Consider the following 24,197-nt stretch of genomic DNA (forward strand, 5'->3'; position numbering starts at 1 on the left):
CTTTCAGCAGTTTTACACATTATCCAATTATGTACACTTTTTTTCCTCAATTAATTCTCAGATCTGTTCCTTAGATTGGTTTGGGGGTTTTATTTTGTTCCTCTAATTGAATCATATTTCCTCTTTCTTTGTATGCCTTGTACTTTTATTGGTTGGGATCTGAAAAAACCACCTCTCTCTGTCTTTGTGTGCCAGTTTGCCGTAGGGGAGCTTCACCAGGCAGCCTTACCAGAGGTCCTGGAGCCTCTCCTGTCCTCTTTGACCTCCTGCTCCCTTACCGCTTGTTGTCTGCAGACCTAGGTCAGCCTTTACTTTCAGTGGCTTTCAAACTCTGGTGCTGGTCTCATGAGCAAACTCTGCTTATACAGAACAGAGACTGGTCCTTTGGGCAGGCCTCAGACAAGCCAGACCAGAAAAGCATAGTTAGCTCTTGTTTTTTTCCTGTGGGAGGAGCCTTGGGATGGGCTGTTACCTCCCAGCCAAGATGCTCTGCTGCTATGGATTGCATATGTGGTCCCAAGTCACAGGTTAAAACTTAGCTACCAGTGAGATAGTACAAAGAGGTGGGCCTTTAGGAGATGATGAGAGATAATAGGTGATGAAGCCAGACCCCTCATAGATGGAAATAAGCCTCTTACAAAAAAGGAAGGGAGGAGGAGCTGGAGGTGTGGCTCAGTGGTAGTGCTTACCTAGCATGTTCAAGACCCTGAGTTGGATTCTCCAACTTGTAAGTAAATAAATTAAATTAAAGGAAGGAAGGGAATTCATGGGTTCAGTCTCTTCTGTTTTTCTGCTCCATGAGGACCTAGCACCCACCCCTTACCTCCTTTGCCTTTCCACCCCTTCCATCATCTGAAGGCAAGTGTTCTTGATGTTTGGAAACAGAGACCTGGCCTTTATCAGACACCCAAACTGCAAGTAGCTTGATCTCGGACTTCCAGTATCCATAACTATAAGAAATAAATTTCTATTGTTTAAAAATACCCATTCATAGGTATTTTGTTATCTGCAGCACAAATGGACTAAGACAGGTACACCAAATGTCACCAATTTTTCTTTCCCTTGAGTCTCTTCTTTAGTTTGCAATCATGGGTGTTGTAGCTTCCAATTGGTCTCTAGAATTCTGCTAAAGGTTTTCTAGCCCACATATTGCTGTCAAATCCATGTCTTTGTGGGGAGGGAGGCCTGCTGCTTCCTAGCCTGCCATCTCCCTTGCTGATGTCACTCTGGGGTTTTTTTCTGTTGTTGCTTTGTTTTATTTTTTGGTGGTGCTGGGATGAAACCCAAGGTTTCATGCATGCTATGCAAGCACTGTACCACTGAACTGTACCTCCAGCCCTGCAGTAGATTTTGATGTGGTTGCTGTGGCTGCTAAGTCAAAGCTCCAGGAAGGTAGAGTCATCTCTGGGCTGCAGTCACTTTGGGAGATTGGCAGAAACAGAAATAGCGTCTATCAGAACTCAGCACTGTAGCCCAGGTCCAGGGGGCTCCTTTGGCCAAAGGTCAGTGGCCCCTGCTCATCCTGGTGCATAGCAGGAAGCCCTGCTTAGGTACACTTCTCCACCCTACCCCCAGTGACTTGCTGCCCTTCTCTCTGCAGTGCTGCAATCCCCAGAAGCTGCTCCACATTGCCCAGGAGCTTCTGCACACTGAGGAGACTTATGTGAGGCGACTACACCTGCTGGACCAGGTAGCGATGTCCACACAGCTCAAGGCATCACCTTGGTCCACTTCCAGAGTCCCAGTTGGCAAGCACTGACTTTCAGGGGCAAACACCCCATCCCTTAGCATCAGTTGGACATTACAGTTGGAATATGAATGGCTTTAATACTAAAACTCAGACACATTTAAGTGTAGTCTAGAAACAGTTTTGCTTTCAGTACTTGTGACTCTGGGACAAAGGTTTGGTCTGATCCTCTTGGGAACATTTCTTCTTGGTAATTGCATTAACTGAGCACATGAATGGCTGCTGAGTACTTTTCTGCATAACCAATTGGGGACAGTGGGTGATACTCATCCCTGTCTGCGAGGCAACACTGGGTTTCTGAGGACAGGAAATGAAGCACCTGTGGAAAGCAGGGTTTGACAGAGTGTGTTACTTCCACTTCTGTCTCACATGACAGAAAAGGAAGTCTCAGCCTCCCATTTCTTCTGAGAGGGAGAAGGGGAAAGACTCCTGCTCCTTCCCCAGGGACTGCCCCGCCTCCCTCACTATCTGTGTTAGGCCATGAGGTTGTTTGATGACAAGCAAAGACAATGGCTCTGGCATTCATTAAGAGGGCATAAGGTAGGGCCTTACCCACATGCCTTCCCTGCATCACTGTCCGCGGTGGACCATACTCAGTGACCACTGTGGGCTTCTCTATGCCCAGGTTTTCTGCACCAGGCTGACAGAAGCTGGGATCCCTGCAGAAGTCACTACTGGTATCTTCTCTAACATTTCCTCCATCTATCGCTTCCATGGGCAGTTCCTGCTGCCTGAGCTGCGGACGAGGATCACAGAGGAGTGGTGAGTACCGTCCACACTGCCCGAGGGCCCCGGGGCCTCTACACTGCAGTTGCTGTGCCTGGAATTCAGGCAGGTGCCTGGGGGACTGTCTTATGGTGGCCGAGGCACCTTACTTCCCAGAATGGCGCTAGGTCCAATCCCAGCCGCACCCTTTCCTGATGGGTGTCCTTGACCAGTCTCTTAGTGTTTCCAAGCCTTAGCTTCTGAGGAAGCTGATGATGAGAATACATTTAGGGGGATTTAAATAAATGACTTTTTATGTCTGGAAACACAAAACAGTGAACAAGAAGTGTTAGTTGATTTTGTTTTCCCTCCTAACATGTAGACCACCTTTGCTGTGATGTTGCACTGCAGGTCCGCCTCCTCCTGCCCCTTCTCCACTTCTGCCCATTCTTAGCTAGGTGCAGTTGAATTGATGAACCATCACTATTGCTCTCTTTGGCTGCCCTGCCCCTATGCTGGGATACCCAAAGTTTGCTTAGGGCCCCTGCTGTCCGGTTCCTCGAAGCCCTGGCTCCCCTGAGGTGCCTCCTGAGCCCAGAGCTAGGAAGACTGGCTGGGATGTGTTTTCACCAGTAGCTCAGGACAGGACCAGGTCACTTTGTGAATCTTCAGAAGGATAGAATCCAGTCACAAAGCAGGTTACACTGTACCCCCAAGGTGGTCAGGGCTGGGTATGAATCTTCTGGCTGACAAAGCCCACACCTGCTAGACACAGGCTTTCTTCTTCCAGGCCCTGGAGACCCAACCATGGCCTCCTCAGCTTCTCAGCTCCTTCTATGATAATGGCACAGAAGTTCTACCCCTTACCCACCCTACCCTGTTGCTGGGCCTTTCAGTCAAAGCTTTGTGTGCACTATGGTAGGAACTTGGAGCAATGGCTTGGTGCCTATGGATTTTTTTCTTTGTTTTTGGTTATTCACTTAGAGTCTTTAGCACAAAAGGCTATTAATGTTTTTCACTTCTTGGAACTTATTTGTAAAAGCCCTGTCCCAAAATGTCAGTAAGTTTTCTTATCAATATTGCAAAGTGCTACTCTTCCTGTGACCTTGGTAACATTGAATAGACTCATTGTTTCTAACCTTTGCTCATTAAAGGATGCAAAATGAGCCAGGTGTGGTAGCACAGGTTTGTAAACCCAGCACTCTGGGAAGCTGAGGCAGGAGGACCCAAGTTCAAACTCAGCCTGGGTAATGTATCGGCTTAGCAGGAACCTGTCTCAAAGTTAAAAATAAAAAAAAGGGCTGGGGATGTAGCTCAGTGTGAAGGCCTTGGGTTCAATCCCTGATACCAACTCATTAAATTGCCTGGATTGGGTCAAATTTGTGATTCTCTTGGCTCAGCTTCTCAAAATACTGGAATTACAGGCATACACCACTAGGCCTGGCTGGCATCCTATTCTTTTTTTTGGTACCGGGGATCGAACTTGGGTCCTTGCGCTTGCACAACAGGCAGCGAAACCACTGAGCTAAATCCCTGGCCCCTGGCATCCTACTCTTTAATCTCCCAGTAACACCTTATGTTCTACCTCATGTGGCACAGAGGAAGAAACAGACTCAGAGAGGGTGACCAGTGTGCCCACCACCACACGGTGCTGAGAGTCGGGCCATTGCCCTTGTCTGCCCCTGGTGAAGTTCATGCCCCCTAAAGTCAGGAGCTCTTGTCCTAACCAGGGTGTTTCCCTGATGATCTTTCTCCCCCACAAAGGAACACAAATCCCCGGCTTGGGGACATCCTGCAGAAGCTGGCCCCATTCTTAAAGATGTATGGCGAGTATGTCAAGAACTTTGACCGGGCAGTGGGGCTGGTGAGCACGTGGACCCAGCGCTCTCTGCCCTTTAAGGAAGTTGTCCACAGCATCCAGGTAGGTGGCTGCATGCAGACAGCCTCAAGACGCATAGAGCTGGGCGTGTGTGTGTGCGTGAGAGAGACAGATAATGTGTTTTTGTACATCCAAAGTTAGTAGATGAGTTCATTGAAATTTGGGGATATAGAGAAAATCAGTAAAATTATGGGACATGTCCAGATGCTCCATTTATGCTTTGATTTTCATAATGATTCCCAGGGACAAATTACCATTCCTACTTCACAGATGGGGAATTGGGGCCTAGCAGCATAAATTAGTGTTTGTGGTTCATAGGATATGAACCTCCATGCTCCACCTTTACTGACACAGCAGCTGCCTCAGGACTCTTGTGTCACCTGTCTGGGAGCCTGTGCTTCCTGCATTGTGGGGCTAGCTCCAGCCATGCACAGCTGTGGTGACATCCAGGCCTGAGGGGCAGACAGGGAGCATCCCAAGTGGGTTTCTGAGAAGATGAAGCCTATAGGCCAGCCAAGTGCTATGGTTCTGCAGCCCTGCAGAGGGAACAAAGACAAAACTCTCCTTTCCAGGACACAGTTGCGTAAGTGCCTTTCCTTATAGTCTTTTGCCAGTGCATTGTAAATTATCAAGAGACACCTTGGCTGGGGTCCCCCAGTTCCCCCTGACTCCGGCTCCAAGTGACCTAGGTATTCTTCGTCTTGAAGAAGCTTAAGTTTGCTCTTTTTCTTTTCTTCTCTTCCCCTACCTCCTCCTCCATCACCATCATCATCATCACAATGCTATAACTGAGGAAGCTGAACTCTAAATTTGCATTGGCCAGTTGATATTTGGATTGGTTGTTTTAGAACAGAAAACGAAAGACATAATCAGGATTCATTTGCTTTTCTTGCCACATTGCCCATCAAGCTGGGGGGGGCATATTTTGGGGAGTTTGACTTCCTTTGGGGAGATGTTGTGACACTAAAATATTCACACAATCCCACAGCATGGTGACATGTGGGTGCCATGGAGCTCAATGAGCGGCTCCTCCTGAGTAGTGAGACAGTGCTTGGCCCCGCGTGGACTATAGTTTCCATATCCACAGTGCAGACCAAGTTCTTGGGTACAGCAGGCCCTTAGCGGATGAGACACTTGTAAGATAGAGATGACAGATGGTTGTCTGCAGTGGCCACACTGGCACTGCACTGTACTGAGCAGCATCTGCCTGGGGACATTTGCTAGTGGATAAAGCCTCTGGTCACAGGCTGACTGCTGACCAGTGTGTCCTTGTAGGTAGGTGAGATGTCAGGTGCTGGGCCCAGCAGGCCATGGGAAGGGTCTGCACCTCAGACTCAGCACAACACAGCCATTCTTTGCAGGTGACGTTGCCCCAAGGACTTGGGCCCTGTCTGTAGACATTGATGTTGCTCCTATAATTCAATGGGTGGAAGCTAGGGATGCCCTGCAGTGCTCAGGATGGCTCATGGCAGAAAATTCTCCACCCCTAATGTATGGGGCCAAGGCTGAGAAATCCTGACACCACCCAAACGGGATCAAGTTGTGGTCCAGTTTCCCATAGTCTTGGAAGGTTTCCTTTGTTCAACCCAAAGCATATTTTAAATTATTGAAACTTTTGTTTTTAAATAATCTCAAACCTTTACAGAAAAGTTGCAAAAATGACAAACTGTTAGATAACATCGTGCCGTTTACCTTTTTCTCTAAACACATACATATGATTATTTTTGAGTTTCTTGAGACTTAGTTGCCGATATTGTAGCCCTTTATTGCTAAAAGTGGGTGAGACTATTCTCCTGCATGACCACAGCACAGTGATCAAAATCCAGAATTTTGGCACTGATGTCATAGTTCTATTGATTTCACACCCCACACTCAGATGACACCAGTTATCCCAATGACATTCTTTTTCTTTTTTTCTGGTCCAAAACCCAACCCAAGACCACCCATTGTATTCATTATCAAGTTTGTCTCCTTTCGTTTAGCACAGGCCTCTGTCCTCGTCTCCTCCAGGGGAGGTTGGGTTTGTCGGCTGTTCATCCGTGATCTGGCACAGGCTGTGCATTCTAGTGGGTTTCACTGGAGTGAGGTCATGTTGTCACCGGGCCCTGCCTGGCCACACACATCTTCCATTTGTCCCATTTCTGGGGATTCTCACTTGATTAAGGGTGGTCTGCCAGGCCTCTCCACCATGAAGTCAGATTTTTGCTCTCTATTCATAAGGTTTTTTTGTGGGGAGATACTGTTAAATCATGTAACTATCCTGTTCTTCATCATCCCTTAATGATTCTTGTCTGAAACAACTGTTTTCACAAAGGTTGCAAAGTAGGATGTTATTGGCTCTGCTGTATCAAGGGCAGTTTTGAGCTCACCTGAGCTGGAAGTCATTTTTTCCTGGAGTGGATAAAGGTGGCTGAGACCCTCCAGAGGCAGGTGGGAAGGATGGCAGAAGCTGGGAGGCAGTGGGACAGGAGCAGCAGGCCCTCTTAGCCAAGATGCTTTAAATGAGCATTTCCAGGGGAGGAGGAAGTAAGGAGGCTCAGGAAACTCCAAGTGGAGCACAGCTGTGTGTGGTATGATCAAAATATACAGTGAATGTTAACTTAGTAAATTATTATAGTGAAAAATACACTGCCATTAACCCTCCTCAAAGGACTTCCCCTTGCTTTGAACACACTTCTCCCACAGTTCTTGATACTTTCTGAAGCAGTTCTGAAAGTCCTCTGTCATAAGTGTCTTTAGTTGAACTGTCTTGGCTGCCTCAATGTCTTCTATTGATTCCAAACATTTATTTTTCTTGGTCATTTTGACTCTGGGAAAGAGCCAGAGGTTGCACAGTGCCCATACTGGTGAATGTGGGGGATAAGGACACACAGGAATGTTTTTACCAGTCTGCCTTTCCATTGGATGGCACTCAGCAGCAGCAGTCACTGTTTTGTTTTTTGGGTTTTGTTTTTTTTGTAATTTTTGGTACCAGAGATTGAACTCAGGTCCTTGCGCTTGCAGGGCAGGTGGCAGAACCACTGAGCTAAATCTCTGGCCCCAATTACTGTATTTTTTTTATCACACCTTGTAAAGATGTAAAAGAGGACTTCCAGAACTGCTTCGGAAAGTGTCAAGAAGGATGGGATAAGTATGTTAGAAAAGGGGGTGACTCGTTTGAGGGGGGTTAAAGGCAATGTGTCTTTTACCATAATAAATTTTTAGAATTTAAACATTCACTATATATTTTGATAGCCCCTTGTACATATCTGGGGCTGTGATGCGGGCTTAAGGGTCTACCTTACGCCAGGGAGCAGCAAGTTGCTGCTAGAGCTCTGGAAGAGAGAACTTCAAGTCAGAGAGAAGTGGGAAATGCTGGGAGCCATTAGCGAGGCAGGGCAGACCCTGGACACCAGGGTCACAGCACCCTACCTGTCCTCTCAAATTCCCTTGCTTGTGTTTATGATGGGAGGACTCTCAGGGCAACTTCTGGCCATGCGGAGAGTCCCTCACCTGATTTTATCTGTAGGGTGAGTTGGGTGAAGCTCTGCTCCATTTTCCATCAAAGAAGAAGGGGACTCAGCTCCAGTTCATGGCAAATGTAGTTGGGGACAGTAACTCTGGGAGGAAGTGGGAGGAAGCAGTCTTGTCTCTGCTATATTTTCTGCAATAAGGATGTGTGTAAAAAGCAAGCTGTGGGTCTAGAGTCAGCCCACCTGGGTTCTGGTTATGGCAACATTATTCAGCTGCTCGAGCCTCAGTTTCCCCAGTTGTAAATGGTGAACATGCTGGTTGGGTCTTAAAGAGCAGACAGCTCTGGGAAGCCTCCTGGGGCTGTGGTGACCACACATGTGTCCTTACCCGCCATGCTGCTTCTGTCTTGTAGAAGCAGGAAGTGTGTGGGAACCTGACGTTGCAGCACCACATGCTAGAGCCCGTGCAGAGGGTCCCCCGCTACGAGCTGCTGCTTAATGACTACCTGAGGAGGCTTCCTGAGGATGCCCCAGACCGCAAGGATGCTGAGAGTGAGTGGAGGTGGCTGCCAGGCTCAGGGGTCCTGAGAGGGGGAAGGGGGAATCTGCTGTGAACACTAGGGGAGGGAAAAGAGAAGGAGGAAAGACATACAGACACAAAGATTAGAGAGATAGAGGCAGAGGGGCGAGACAGACAGACAGAAACAGAGAGAGAGGAGGGAGAGAGACTCAGAGAAAGACTGAGAAACAGAGGGGAGAGACACAGAGGGAGAGAGAGAGAGACGGAGAGATAGACACAAAGAGATAGGGAAATAGGGGGAGGAGAAGCAGAGAGACAGAATCAGAGGAACAGAGAGACAGTGGAGGGAGAGAGAGATGGAATGAGACAGAAACACAAAGAGAGAGAGATGGAGGGGGAGAGAGACAGTTAGACAGAGACAGAATCAGGGACACAGAGACATTGAGGAAGGACAGAGAGAACTGGCCCCTAACAGGTCAGGAAGCGACATAGTGAGTAAGGGCAAAGGAAGATCCTGCTTGCCTGGCCTGTGACCAAATGCTCATTCTGGGGAAAGTGCTACCAAATACTCCCTGTCTGGAGCTTAGGCCTCAGCAGTGGGTCCACAGGAAGGAGTCTGTGCAGGAGTGTGGGGGCTCCCACGTGGTGTTAGCCAGAGGCCTCACCCTGTCCCTGGGCTAGGGTGGGGAAGAGCCAGGTCACCTGCAGGGACAGCGCCTTCCCACAGGGGCAGCTGCCTGAGCTCCAGAGTCAGCCTCTCAGGTGAGAATGTGCAAAGCCACCGCCTGTCCAGCTGATCTGGGTCCTTTTTGTACAGGGTCCCTGGAGCTCATTTCCACAGCTGCCAACCATTCCAACGCGGCCATTCGGAAAATGGTGAGTGCCACCGCTGGAGAGGGGTGTAGAGTGGAGCAGAGAAAGCAGGGTGGGTGGGCTGTGGCACCTTCTCCCTGTCCTCAGGGTGCTTAGGGACTCCATCTCGAGCTGGAGGGGCATGCTTCTTATTAGATCTGTGGTCTTTGGTTAGTTATTTAGCACTCTGTGCCTTAGTTTCCCCATCTTTGAAAAAGGGGCCCTGACAGGCCTAGTATCTTTGGGCTTCATGGGGATTGAAAGAATTATTATATACAGTGTGCCCTGAACAGCCATAATAAGGGCTAGCTCTCATTATTGTCATCATTATTCATTCACTGAAAGTGCAGGGTCCTTTTCATGTGGTGGTCCTGTGCATGCCTGGTCCCCCAGTACATGGCAGGTATACTCCCATCCCCAGCACACATCAGAAACGCACCCAGTTCCCCCAGTACACACCAAGCACACACTTAGCTCCCCCAGTACACATTAGGTACACATCTAACACTCTTCCACTACATACCAAGTGAACACCCAGCCCCCCAGAACATATCAGGTCCACACCTAGTTCCCTCAGTACCTGCCAGGAAATTCCTAGCCTCCCTGTGCATACCAGGTGCATGCTCAGCACCCCAGTACGAGCCAGGCATGTGTATGCTGAGTCCCCCACCCCAGTACAGGCCAGGCGCATGCCCAACCTCCCCAGTACCGGCCAGGTCTAAGTGCAGCCCCCTGGAACATGCCAGGTATAAGCCAGCACACTGAGGGCCCCTGCACCTACACCAGGTACCTGGTCATTCTCCCTAATTCCCACAAAGTCCTCAACCTTTCCCTGTCGGTCCTTTTAGTGTTCCCCATACCTATGTGGCACAGACAGCATGGTTACCCTAAACTACCTGCTTCCAGGTACACAGTTGCAATTATTCAAGTCCAAAGGCAACAGCTGCTGAGGCACAGCAGGTCCAGATCAGAACATGCTGCTACTGTGGAGGGCCCTACAGGTTCAGTCCTACCTTTTGCTGTGTTTGCTTCCAACTCAGGGCCAGGACCACGAGCTGCTGACCCTGTCCCTTCATACTACAGGGTGCTGTTTGCTATGTAATCATCCAGCCAGTCACCATGACCTGGGAAAGGTGACACTCAGATTAGCACAGTCTGGATTGTAGTCCTTCGACTGACCTCTTCATGCCTTAGTTTCTTTTTTGGTAAACTGGGAATAATAATGGCATCCATCTCATAGAATTCAATGAGTTAAAGCATGTACTGTGTATAGAATTGTACTTGACAAGAGCAATGGAAACAACTGTTATAATAATAATATTATTATTATTCTCTCTGCATGGTGAACTTCTGTTCATTCTTCAGTATCTGACTTGAGTGCTTCCCAGCGTTTCCCTCCATTCTGTTGTTATAGGATCATTGTCCTGTTTGGGGTTCTGGGTCGCAGTTGCAGGGCAAAGTCCCACTTGACTCTGGGTCCCCAGCAGCCTCTGCTTGACCCCATGTTTCTTGCAGGAGAAAATGCACAAGCTCCTGGAGGTGTATGAGCAACTGGGTGGGGAGGAGGACATCGTGAACCCAGCCAATGAGCTGATCAAGGAAGGCCACATCCAGAAGCTGTCAGCCAAAAATGGCACTGCCCAGGATCGTCACCTCTTCTTGGTGAGCCCAGCTCCCAGTCCAGCTCCAGAGCTCCTTTGCCTACCCCTCCAGGCCCTGGGCAGTGCTGGCAGGGCTTGGTGGCCCAAGGACAGGATCATCTGTGGACTTCCTCTCCTACTAGGACTGCTGGCATCATCTTTGTCAGCAGCTCCGCCCCATTTGCTGCCGTCATCTCTTGCTTTTGACTGTAGTGGCGCATCTTGGCTCCAACTATCCCAGAGCCAGACCCTGACTTAGAGGGTGGGGGAAGACAGGAAGGAATTACAATGAGAAATGCTCCAGGCACCTGGCATAGCTAGAAGAGACACAATTCTTACTCCTCCCAAATTCCCTTGTCCTGACTCTCTGTTAAGTGACGACCCAGCCCCTGGCCACCATTGATCAGTTCTCTAGTTCTATAGTTTCACTTTTCCAGGGTACCACATAAATGCCATGAGATGCATCTGGCTTCATTCACTTGGCCTATTTGTTTGTGATCCATCCCTGCCTGTGTATGCATCCATAGCTCATTCAAAAGGTTCGCTTCCTCATTACACAATTAGCCATGTGCATGTGGCAAAGTCAAAAATAGGAACTGAACAAGAATAAAGACATTGTCCACAGTCTCCTCCCTCAGAGATGTAAACATGGTTAAAATGACTGTGCACATCTTTTTAAAAATGACCTTAGAGGAGACCTTGCAAGGGTCCTATGGGAGCACCTCCCAGGCCCCTCACCATGCCGCCCTCTTGCAGTTCAACAGCATGGTCCTCTACTGTGTGCCTAAACTGCGGCTCATGGGACAGAAATTCAGTGTTCGTGAGAAGATGGACATCTCTGGTCTCCAGGTGGGTGACCCCTTTCTCCCAAAGCTTTCGCCCACCAGAGGGGCATTAAGCAGAGCTGGGGATGTTAGGCTCTGGCCATCAACTCTGTCTGTGACCAAAGGGTTGCGGGAACATTATCTTGGCCTGATGTGGGCAGGATTCTCCACTCTCTGGTTTAATTCATCTGTCAGGTTCCTGATGGCCTCATGTTGAAGGATGAGTGGAGATAGGAGGTCGTTAGGAAACTAAAATGTACAGCTTCGGGGACTGTAGGCAGTAGTGGTGGGCAGTAGTAGAAGTTGGGACTAAGGGCCCTACTTAAAGACTCACTGGTGATGTTTGGGTGCAGGGGCAAATTTGGATTGGGGCATGGGCTACTTGCCCTGCCTGGATCCCAGGCTCAGAGCTCTCTCCACCTATACTGTCTCACAGCCAGAGAGGGTTCTTAGGCACCTGTGCATCTTCGCTGTCCCCTATCCAGTGAGCCTGTTTCGTGTCTCACAGTGGTGGAGGCTGGAATTTTATCCCTTGTGGGGAGAGCTTTGAATTAACAGGTGTTCCAAAATGTTAATTAAATAAAAGTATTTAATCACTTGAAAAAGTAAAAGTTTGCTTAAACGACACCCAGAGAATCCCCCTTCCCTTGAAATTCTCTGAATCTAGGTGAAGAAAAAACAATTATAAGCAATGACTAGAGAAAAGAAAACCTTTTCCATAGTTAGAAGAAACCATTTCCCATTGTTCATAAGAATTAGTCTTGTTTTAAAGACTTTGATACGTGAGTACAATTCTCACCTTGGGGTTGGGGAAGTCTGGAAGTTCTGGACAGGGTCCAGGGTATATATTTCCCTAAAATCAGCAGCTGGCCGGTAAGGGCTGGGGGTTCTGATGGGAGTCAGCTCACGGACCCCCAGGAACACCAGCACTGCCTCTGCAGTCTGTGGGCTGGTCAAGAGAATGGAATCTGAGACTTCAGGAAGAAATGCCCCTGCTACATCACTTCCAACTGGGTGCACGTTTTCCTACTTACGTCTTTAAACTGAGGATGCACCTGTCCTTGTGGGCTCAGGTGTTGCAGGGTGGCCGGGGCACTCCTGGCTCTTCTCATAAGATCCTTATCCTTCCTAAAGAGGTGCAGCTCCTGCAGAGAGGGGGTGCCCAGCCGTGCTGGTGGGGGAGGGGGGGGCCAGGGCTGGCTGGGGGTAACTTCTAGGAAAGGCCTGCTGGGCCATGGGTTTGGTCAGCAGTGTTGCCAAGCACAGAGGATGAGGCGATCCCAGCCTCCATTCCCCAGGGAGAAGCTCATGCGGTGGCCTCCATGAGCCACCATGACCTTGAGCCTCAGTGTCCTCTCCCTGCAGACTGGAGAGCCTGCTAGGTCACCTCTGACACCTCCCCAGGGACACACCTCCAAGTCAGAGAACAGGAGGCTGGTGTCCAGGAAGAGCTAATATGACCGTCTTGTGTTTTGTCCTTTGTTCTTCAGGTGCAGGATATTGGGAAGCCAAATGCAGTGCATACATTCATCCTGACGGGAAGAAAACGGTGCCTGGAGCTTCAGACTCGGTATGGTGTGGGCCTCATGAGTGCTGCTGCGTGAGCATCACAGATGTATATATGATATATATATCATATCCCAGGTGGCTGCTACTGGATAATCTGTTTCTGTGTCTTGCTTTTTTCATCAGATTTGTGAGGAATCATCCCATATCCTTATGCCATTTCCTAAAGCAGCGAAATTCTCCCTCATGATCATTAACCAGTTCCCATGGGCAGGCATTTAGGCTCCTCCTGGGACCTACTATTGTAAATGGTCCTGCTAGTTGCATTCTCATACTTAGGCTTTTGTGCCTGTGTTGAGGTGTTCAGTGTTCATCAGATATATCTGACAGTTGCTGATCAGAGTTGCTGTCCTAAATTTCGGTGGGTGTGGTCACTTTACCCTTTAAGGCCAGGCTCTGACTGGCAGTGTGTGGGAGGTCCAGCCTTCCACACATCGCTAATTACATGAGAGCTTTGGAATTACCTGTTGGGGGCCAGGGAGGTGTTGTGTTACATCACTGCACGGAGTCCACACAGCAAGCCAGGCCAAATATTTAAACTCTCAGGTGAATCAGGTCAAGACTGAGAGGAACCTGGGAGTTTATAGTCAGTATCCACGACCAGATTCAAAACTACTGTTTTCATTTTTAGGACAGAAGAAGAGAAGAAAGAATGGATTCAGGTAGGTGAAGCATCTAAAGTTTTGAAGTAACCAAGTCCCCAAGTTATCGAGCAGTAGCATTGGAGCAGAGAGAAGGGGTGGACCAACACAGCTTGTCCCGGTGTCCCGCCCTGAAGTGAGGCCATAACTATCATTGTCTTTGTAGGCACTTTCAGATAAGCCAAGCTTTTCAGTCTATTTGTCAAATTGAGCCCCCTCCTTATATAAATCAACAGAAACAAATGGGCCTTAAATGGGAGGACGAGGCAAGAGGACCACAAGTTTAAGGCCAGCCTGAATGACTTAGTGAGAGATCTTGTCTAAAAATAAAATTGAAATATTAATGAAGAACTAAATGAAGCAGAAGAGATCATGGTGGAACTATCCTCTCTCCAAAGTGGTCTTTTCAAGCTAGAAGGCTCCAAGAGAGAACCTGCACCATTGCTTAGGAGAAATACGGTCAGGGGCCTGGGCCATATTTCATGAACACCCCTGCAGTGTCAAAGTGCCCCCCGGCTCTGACAGTCTTGTGGCTTTGCTGTGTACAGGTCATTCAGGCCACCATCGAGAAGCACAAGCAGAACAGTGAGACCTTCAGGGCCTTCAGCAGCACCTGTAGCCAGGACGAGGATCCCAGCCCATCTCCAGACTCGCCTGTGAGTCGGCACCTGGGTCAGGGAGGGGGTTGACTGCCTACCAAGGTGGGAAGCTCCGAGGTGCATTCACCTGCCCCCCCCACCACCACTGAGTGCCCACTGTAGCCTGTGGCCTCTCGGTCTTGCAGGTCAGTGTCTACATGGAGCAAGTGCTCCTCTGCGTGCTCATTTGCTGTCTTGTCCCTTCTGCACGGCTGCCCTGAGTCTCACAGAAGCTCAGTGATGCAACCAGGCCACTAGGGTACAGCCATGATCCCTGGTTCATGGCACTCTTCCTGCATCTCAAGGCTGTTCCAGTAGCTGCAGACCTCAGCTGGGCATGGTGCCTCACAAGTGCCTAAAATCCCAGCACTCAGGAAGGCTGAGGCAGGAGAATTACAAGTTCCAGCCCAGCCTGGGCAATTTGACAACGTAGTAAGACCCTGTCTCAATATAAAAAATAAAAAGGGGCTGGGGATATAGCTCAGTATTAAAGCCCTGGGTTCAAACCCCAATACCATCAAAACAAAAGAAAACAAAACAAAAAACAACCACCCTGCAGACATGTTTTTGCAGTTGTATTTTCTCCCCTGCTCTAGAAGATACGGGCTTAGAGCACTGCGGGGAGCTCATGTGCACCCCTTGGGGAGTTGCCCTGGGGTTCAGGGGGCTGATTCCATAAGGAGATTTGGGTTGTGCAAGAGGCAGGCTGTGGAGAGGCCACTGAATAATCAGGCAGGGAAGGCAGGGCTGAGGCTAGGGACCAAGCTTGCCATCCCTCCTGTTTCAGCTTCCGTGGAGTCAGGGACAGAGGATTGAACATGGGGGTTAATCTCTGTCTATTGCAAGGAAGGCCCCAGAGTGGTTACTCTTTTGCAGTGACAGGGTGGGGGCCACCGGAGTCACAACAAGGGCACCTGGGAAGAGGTGATCAGGAAAGGAAATGCCCTCATCTCCAGTCTTTGTGGGGGGCAGTGCACCGTCAACAGTGCATGGGGGAGGGACCGCTGTTCCCCAGCCAGCCCAGCAATCCCCAGCCCACATCCAGGCCACACTCCCTGCCCCGCTTCATGCTCACTTTGTCTGTAGATCACTTGATTGCATCAAATCTGCTTGATTTTTTCTGCTTCCTGGGTGTATTTTGGAGGACAACTCTGTACCATTCCTGGGAAGGAAGATGCCTATGAGGTGATCTGGGGACAGAGGATGCAGTCAGTCAAGCCTCCTAACAGAAAGTTTCTAACATTAGAAAGACTCTCCATGAGACCCCCTGAGGACAAGGAGAGAATCCAAGAGGATGTCCACACTCTGTGACTTGGGTAATTTAGACCCTCCTGAACAGGGTGGGCCGTGGAGTACCAGCCACACTGCAGAATGCTAATTGCACTAGACGCCTTTGGCTAGGAAGGAGCCTCCTCACATTCTGGCATTTATCAGATGGCGTGGCATGCACTCCTGGTCTTACATTCCTCATCTTGCTCCTGACTGTGATACACAGAGGTGTGGAGTCCAAGGATGGGAACCAACTCACACAGCCTCTCTGTTCCTGTGCAGATGGTGAGCACAAGCTCCACAGAGCCCATGGTAGTGACCGACAGTAGTAGGGGTCCCCCAGGGGTGAGTTACCCACACCCTGTGGTCAGCAGGGGTCTTATGGGAGTCGCTGTGGGGGGGGTCAGACAAGGGCATCTGGAGGGGGTGGCTCGAGGTCAGCCTGAGCCCTGCAGTTTGCTTAGGGCCTGTGTACACTTGTGAGGCTGTGTCTGAAGCCAGGCACTCCTGACTTGGGTCCCAGAGGTGGTCACTGTTGGGGCTCCTACTGGAGGCCATGGGGGAGCCTGCAGTGAGCACACAGCTGTGTGCACGTGTAAGAACCCTCTGAGTGCTCTGTGAATACTTGGGCTCCTGTATGCCTCGTGCAGTAACGAGGTCCCTGATCCTTAAAAGGACTCCAGTAATGCAAAGAAGATGAGTAGCTTCCCCCCTCACCTGGAGCTGGCGTCAGGGAGGCCTGGCCTGCTTACCTCTCTCCAGGTGCATTCTCGTCCACCTTAGGACAGTGCCACCCCCAAAGGCATAGCACAGGGCTAGGGACTCATCTGTGACCTCGGGGGGTTCTCTCCCCCATCAAATCTGGGGACTTTAAATAGAAAGAGGCACATATGTGCCTAGGGTGTAACTGAGTACCAGCACCTGGAACTGCAGTGCTAGCTGTGGGGGCTGACGCTGGCCAGCACTGACAGTGACACATAGCCTAAGACCACCCTGGGTGGCCATTCTCTCAGCTCCTCACTGCCTCCTGCTGCTGTTCTGGCTCAGAAGAGTAACAGTGGCCCCAGGCCCACCCCAGACACAGGCTCTTCCTCTTCCCGGGGTCTCTAGAGCCTACTTTGGGCACAGCCCCATCCTCTGTAACACACCTGCCTCCTCCGTGTGCTTGTCCTTTCTTCTTTCCTCTTGACTCTTATGTTCTCGCTCTCTCTCTCTCTCTCTCTGTAGTTGGACCTCATTGCACCTAGGATAGGCAGTGACTCAGCCTGACTGTAGTCACTGACCACAGCTCCACTGGCCACGACCCTGTAGGGTTGTCATTACTACTCAAGTTTCCTCACTGCCAACTCCATTTATAGAGGAGGTGGAGGGCAGTGAGATGAAGCAGGGGAAAAGGGCTTGCCCTGGGAACAGGGCCATCCTGGGCCATGAGGTGTGGGGTCAGCTTTCCTTCCTGTCACCTAGCTCTTCAACAGGATGACACTCCCCCTGTGGAACAGTGTGGTGCCCTGGCAGGGAGGGGTGGGGCTCTGCCCAGGTGGCACCTGAGTCACACCTGAGTGTTACCAGGTCCATGGGCCGTGTGCTCAGGCTGGCTGGGAAATGGGCAACCTTCAGGAAGCTCATGAGGCTTTGGGAGGCTGAAGCATTTGGGGGACATGACAAGCAGGGAAGAGGGGGAACCTTGAGATAAATACCCACCAGGCAAGAGGGGAGGCCCCTTATTCCAGCCACTGCCTGGCTCTGAAGAGCAGACACCCTCACTGAGGGCAAATTTTGTTGACACTGAAGGGCAGAAAGTTTGAACCTCTCAAAGATGGCCTGAGGTGGAGGTGGGAATGATAACAGAAACATCTCAGCTCCCAGAGTGGCTTCCTATTTGTGTGTGGCTGACACCAAAGAGTGTCAGGATATCAAATTCAACACTTTCCTTGCCTTGCCTTGCCTTTCCTTTCCTTTTTCCTTTCCTTTCCTCTCTCTCTCTCCTCCCCTCCCTTTCTCTCTCCCTCCTTCTCTACCTCCTTCCCTCCCTTTCTTCCTTCTTTTGGGATTAAACCCAGGGCCTTTATACCAGAATACATCCTCAGGCCATTTCCCTTTTACAGCATTTTTTATGTTGAGACACATTCTCACTAAGTTACTAAGTTGCCCAGGCTGGGCTCAAGATTTTGATCTTCCTGCCACTAGAATGCTGGGATTATAGGCATGTGCCAGATATGGTGTGGTAGTATAATTCCCTGAGCTGTGATGCTTTCAGACCTATCATTTCTGTAAGCCTCTCTTTCTTAAGAAAACTTAAACCCCAACCAGGAAGTTTTGCAAGAGTCGTTGCAGAATTCAGACTTCCGCATTCTGCAAAAGTCCAGTTGCTCTTAACAGAAGCTCAGAAATCAAAGTCTGAAAGCCATCCCACAAGGGCTCCAGACCTACCATGGGTGACACAGAGACTCATCCAAGACACCAGTGAGGCACCTGCCCTGGCCACTTTTGTGCCAGTGGCTCCCCCACAATGCTGAAGGCTGCCTTGGACTCCAGGGCAGAGCCACCCTGAGAGGAATAGAGGAGCCAGGGCTGGCCTCTGCTGGCTGCTTCCTGTGGCCATGTGCCTGTGGCTTGTGTTCACCTGGACTCCCTATTGTGTATCCTTCTGCTGTCTGGTATAAGTGACAAAGTTTCCTCAGGGCTGCTGATTGAGGTCCGAGGCTGTGCTACTGAACTGTCCCTCCAGTTTCCTAACATATAGCTAACTCCGATGGAGAGGAAATTTGGAGGGAACAGCCTTGCTGGCCCTCGGTGGAGACCACCTTCTGGGTCACCCTTGGCACGTTTGGGGTCCTTGGGGTTGGAGTTGCTTGGTTGGTTATTGCAGAAGCCACTATTCTCCAACTTCCTGGAGAGACTTGGGCCTGGCCTTTCTGATGCCAACATCTACACAGAGACTCTGAGCGCAACTGACACAGGGGCTCCTCCTCCTGGCCACCTATCTCCTCTAGCCAGTGAGAATATCCCTGGGAGCCCCCAAAGTCAAGGCCTCAATCCATGTCCAGAGTTGGCCCGAGTCAGGCTGTTGTCATCAGACCTGCTGGGCATGATGGCCACAATGGGCCAACTCCTTTACCTGCCCAGTAACCTCATCCAAGTGGGAGTGTGGTTGGCCAGGATACCCGTCCCTGGCATGCAGGTGGGCCCCTTGCCCTTTGGCCACCTGGTCACCTGCAGGCTATACACCCAGCCAGACCTCTGTGTTGGGCACTGGTGTGATCACGGGCAGAGCCACATCAAGAGTGGGCCACGCTGGACTGTAGTCCTCCTCATCATGGGAGCCAGTGCAGGACTGGGTCCCTGTCCAAGCCCTTGGCCTGGCTTTTCTATTCTAACTGTGAGAGACCTCCAGGAAGTGCCCCTTGAACTTGGGCTGGGATTGAGTTCCCACTGGTCTGAGGAGCCGAGCTCTCAGCCACAAACTCTAGCCTGTCACAGCCCCCACAGCTTCCTGGATTCTCCGCTACTGTGTAATGCTGTCTGGTGGTACCATGGCAGGGCACCCCTCCCAGGGTCTCTGAGAGCCACATGTCAGGGCTGTCTGGCTGCAAACCACTCACCACCTGGATCCTCAGATTCCTCCCCTGAAAGTCGGAGATGTGTATATCCTGACGGGGGAGGCAGGTGGAGACGGTGGGGCTGTGGCGGGCCCCAAGGATGGCCTCCTTCCCCTTTCCTGTCATTTGCCTTCTCTCTGTCCCTTCCGTGCCCTGGAACCTCTGTCCTCACCTCAGTGTGGGTTTGCCCCTCTAGCAGTCCTGAGAGGCAGTCTGAGGGAGAGCCCTGCAGGGCGCTGAGAGCTGTTGGCAGTCACGAGTGGCATGCGGAAGGCACAGGCAGTGGGGAGCCAGGGTGATGCTAGCTCCCACCTGCCCTTGCACTTGTGGTTCTGGCCATGTCTTGAGCGTGGGGTGAACCTCAGGGGGGCCAAGGCCATCATATACCTCTCTCCTTGGAGCAGTGGCTCATGAGATGGAGGAGCTGGGGCTCAGCATCGGGAGTGTCTCTGTCACCTTGGAGAGCTGGCCCTGCCCCTGGGGCCCCTCGTGTAGGTGGCTGGGTGCTGGCCTCAAGGTGATGGGGTGGGTGGGGGGTCACGTCTCAGATCGCACAGCTGGAGGTGCAGGGCCAGAGTTTGCACCAAGGAAATGGTATCAGTTTGCTGGGGCTGGTGTAACAAATACCTACTCAACTTAAACAAAAGATTCCGGAGGCTGGAGTCCGAGGTCAGTGTTGCCAGGGTTGGTTTCTCCTGAGGCCTTGCTCCTTGGCTTGTAGATGGGGTCTTCTCCCTTCATCCTCACATAATTGTGTGTGTGTCTATGTGTGTGTCTCTGAGTCTTGATCTCCTCTTCTTAAAGGGATACCAGTCATACACTACCACAAGGGCATTTTACCCCAATAACCTCCTTAAGGGCCCTCTATGCAAATACTCACATTCTGAAGAAGAGGGGATTAGGGCTTCAGTATATGAACTGGGGGAGACCCAGTGGAGCCCATCACAGGCCCCGATGCTCAGCCTAACCCTGAGCGCTCTTTGGCTCCCCCATGTCCAAGCAACTCACCTCTTTCTCCTGAGGCCTCTACCCACCTGTGTCCTTGTCCCTCCTCTTGGCCCTATCCACGCAGGGGTAGCGGTACACTGAGCCCCACCCCTTCCCAACCTCTAGACACTTCTGCTGTGTGCTGTGCTCAGTTCCTCGGCTCGCCATCCCTGCCACAGGTATATGTTTTTCTAAACTATAATATTTTAAAACAAATCCCAGCAATACTAGTGATATTCAGATATTTTGTAAACAAAAAATGTCTCTAGGCCTCACTTTGCCCATGTGTGCACAGAAAGGTTAAAATAAACACATCAGGGGCTGCTCTAGCTCTGGCACGCTGGGAATTTTATAAATATCCTTGGCATTTCTTAAAATCTTAATGATGATGATTTCTGTGTCAGCAACAAGAAGCCTCGCAGGAGCCCTCTCTCCTCCCTGGAGAGGAAGTATTGGCACGTGTGTTGGGGGAATTCAAAAGTATAGGAAACTATTCCATTGCCCAGTGGGGATTTCTGGGGTCATGTGACATGAAAGGGTATCTAGCAACTTGCCCAGACCAGACAGGAATTCATGTACTGGAATGAGGTTTAGGGACAGGAAACTGTTATTCACCCCCATCTTATAGATGAGGAAACTGAGCCTCAGAGAAGGGAAAGGAATATCAGAGTCTCCTAGCTGATGAGGGCACAGAAGGAGTCTCAGGTCTGTTTCCAGCTTCATACTGCTCATGGTCGAGAGAGGGAAACCAAGGCCTGAGGCTCCACTAGGGGCCCCGGGTGAGCCTGCTCTTGCTCTTCACTCCGCTATCCTCTGTGGGTGTTCAGGTGGCCTCAGGAGACAGAGTAGGGCATGACCCTCGGTTCACCAGCTTCCTTGAGTGCCCTCCAGATGCACCCCATGGTCAGCACAGGCACGCGTGTGGGCACACATGTATGTTTATGTGTGTGTCGCCCAGCAGGGAGTGGATGGCCCCAAATGCCCAACACAGAGCAGGCATGTGGCTGGATGACGGATGGTGCAGGGATCTTGGGGCCCACATGGCCCCGGGGCTGCAGGCAGGGTCACTCTGTCCTTGGCACCGTTCAATGTCTGTGTAGACTCCTGCCTAACCCAGCATGCATCTTCCTCCCCTTGGGCTCCCATAGAAATGTTTTCAGATAAAGTCATGGGCCAAGTTGTTCTGAACAGAAAGGTCTTGCTCCACGGAATTTTGCTCTATACCATACATTGTGGGGTTAGCCCCTGGGGGAGGGGGCTGGGCAGGGGCCAGGGCTGGCTTGGCTCTTTACCTCTCCCTCAGCATAGTCCACTTTTGCCCTGAGTCCATGTCACAGGCATCGTCACAAGCTGCCCCCAACTCCCAGAGGGATAAGATGCACATGCTCTCTAGAACTGACGGCAGCTACTTGCCTCCTTATAGCTCGAGTTCAGAAAACTGTCCTCTAAGACCAGACGTGACAAGGAGAAACAAAGCTGCAAGAGCTGCAGGGAGACCTTCAACTCCATCACCAAGAGGAAGCACCACTGCAAGCTGTGCGGGGTGGTGAGTGGGGTGATTCCAAAGGCAGGCGGCCACCCACTGGCTCCTCCCAGGCGGCAGCAGGCATTGCTTGAGAGCCACCTGAGCACCCATCATCAGTGGGCCCTTTGAGAATTTCACTGTGGCAACCAGACTTCTCTGCTCAGCTCTGGTGTCTGACAGACATCCTTTGCAGCAGAAAAAGGGCGAGATATGCAAGTTCGATACCCTTGAGAACAAAGACATGATAATGCGCATGTGCAAGGCATGAAGGAGGCAGTGGAGGAGGAAGGGTGGCCCTGGTGGAAGTGCCCTGCTGCTGGCCTTTGGCTCAGCACTCCGGTGATATCAAAGGTCTGGTGCCTTCGTGTAATGAGCAGCCACCTCTGACCTGTGCCCTAAGCACACACCATCTCCCTGCCTCTTCAGTCACCTCCAATGCCCTGGCTTCTGAGAATGGGCAGCTGAGTCATTGCTCAGTACTGAACTTAAAAGTAACCCGAGGAAGGAACTGGCCATCCAAGTATTTTTAGATTAAGGTATTAAAATTGCATCTGTATCAATGAATGGATCTCAGCACAGAGCTGCCTGGGAGCTCTTTTACCAAAGGATACTAACAGCCTATGCCTAGACTGGTGTTCCTTCTTGTACCTTTTCATAAAACCTTGCCATGCGGACTGGAATTGGCAGAAGAGGAGAATGCATGGACAACTCCTTGGATGAATGATGTATATATGGGTGATGGGTGAAAGGGTGGATGGACTGGTGGGTGGCTAGACGGATGGGTGTTTGGATAGGTAAATGAATGGGGGATCGATAGGGATGCATGGATGGATGGCGAGTAGGTGGCTGGGTGGATGGGCAGAGAGGCACAGGGAGCACAGCATCTCTCATAGGCTGTGGCTCAGGCCCAAGATGTGTACAGGCTCAGGGCAGCCAGCAAGGCCAGGGGGAGGATTTGCACAGTGGGTTCCAATGACCACATGTAGGGTGCAGAGTGAATGGAAGAAGGTTGGAGGCTGGTATCTTTGGTGAGAAAGGAATTGAAGGGTTGATGAGAGATGTGAGGGCTGGGCTGGGGATCTAGCTCAGTGGTTCCGGTGCCTGCCTTGAAAGCACAAGGTCCCGAGTTCAATCCCTAGTACAAAAAAAAAAAAAAAAAAAGAATTAAAAGAGAGATGTGAGGGCTGCCTCACCCAGTACCTTTGCTGTGTTGGGAGTGAAGGAGGAGCCCAGGCCAGCTGACTGATACCAAATGAAGAGATGGCCAGCATGTGCCAGTGCAATGACCAAGTGGGAGGGCTCAGTTGGCCATGCCCAGGGTGAAGACATTGGGACGCAGTGGTGCTCTGTGGGTTCTCCAGTGTAAATGGGGTCAGGAGGGCATGGGAAACAGTCCAGGGACAGGTGAGCAACTCAAGAGAGGAGGTCCATGTTACAAGGACCCGCAGGCCCTGGAACCAAGGTCATCCTTGCATTTGGTCATGAGGAGGCCAGAATGGTGTGGCCAGGCAACACCAGCCAAGGGTGTGCAAATGCCCAGGGCAAAGGAGAGGCTGAAGGAGTGTGTGTGGATTGTGCTGAGCTAGGGGAAAAGTTTCATGTGCTGCAGTGAGGATCCAGCAGAAAGAGGGAAAGTGAGGCAAAAAAGAGACAAAATAACTGATAGCATGAGGAGCAGAGGGGTCTACCAGAGGGTGAGGCATGGTGGAGACCAGGATAGCAAGAGTTCTGGAAGAGTCGCCGAAGACCTTTGGCTTCGTTCCCATGTGTTACCTGCCTGTCTAAATGATATTCCCCATGGTACAGAGAGACCATGATTTCTTACTCTTCCGTCAGTGCACACTGGGTTGCTTCACCTGCTGGGTCTTACAGGTGGTGGTGGTGTGGACATAGCTGGGCAAAGGCTTCCTCAATGTCCTGCATTAGGTTAGTTTGAATATATACCCAGAAGTGGCATGGCTGGGTCACACTGCCGGGTGATTCTGTTTAAATTTCTGAAGAACTGCTGAACCATTTCCCACAGCAGCCACCCAACCGTACATCTCACTGGTAGCCCAAGGTCTTGTTGTGGTCTGTGTGTGTTTCTTGTTTTTGGCGATAGCCATTCTCGGGGTGTGAGGTTTTGATTTGTGTCTTCCTGATGACCAGGATGGGGTCATTCTGATGTGGGGTCTTCTCATGTGCTTGGTGGCTCATCCCACTCTTATCTTGCATGCAGATCCTTGGACCTGGGTTGTTGGGGTGAGGAGTGCAAGTCCTGGACACTCAGGGGGACCGTCCTCACTCTCTGTCCTTGAAAGGGGCTCTGGGCCGCTGCCCCACCCAGGACAAGCCTTTACCTTGCCCCACACTC

The 24,197-nt window shown here is 50.8% G+C and overlaps 1 protein-coding gene across 2 annotated transcripts in view; it reads left to right on the plus strand.

Moving 5' to 3' along the window:
* Fgd3 (FYVE, RhoGEF and PH domain containing 3) overlaps nt 1-24,197 on the plus strand; it is a 53,137-nt gene that overhangs the window by 25,750 nt on the left and 3,190 nt on the right. For both annotated transcript variants that reach the window (XM_013067548.3, XM_013067547.2), the window contains exons 5-15: nt 1,601-1,690; nt 2,373-2,509; nt 4,217-4,373; nt 8,197-8,335; nt 9,121-9,179; nt 10,671-10,817; nt 11,552-11,644; nt 13,110-13,189; nt 13,817-13,847; nt 14,375-14,482; nt 21,743-21,865. In XM_013067548.3, coding sequence (XP_012923002.1) covers nt 1,601-1,690; nt 2,373-2,509; nt 4,217-4,373; nt 8,197-8,335; nt 9,121-9,179; nt 10,671-10,817; nt 11,552-11,644; nt 13,110-13,189; nt 13,817-13,847; nt 14,375-14,482; nt 21,743-21,865 — 1,164 coding nt within the window. The remainder of the gene's footprint in view (nt 1-1,600; nt 1,691-2,372; nt 2,510-4,216; nt 4,374-8,196; nt 8,336-9,120; nt 9,180-10,670; nt 10,818-11,551; nt 11,645-13,109; nt 13,190-13,816; nt 13,848-14,374; nt 14,483-21,742; nt 21,866-24,197) is intronic.

Source organism: Heterocephalus glaber, unplaced genomic scaffold (assembly GCF_053883595.1).
Source record: "Heterocephalus glaber isolate CG9 unplaced genomic scaffold, H.glaber_assembly_v1.0 deba00000621, whole genome shotgun sequence".
Taxonomy (NCBI): Eukaryota; Metazoa; Chordata; class Mammalia; order Rodentia; family Bathyergidae; genus Heterocephalus; species Heterocephalus glaber.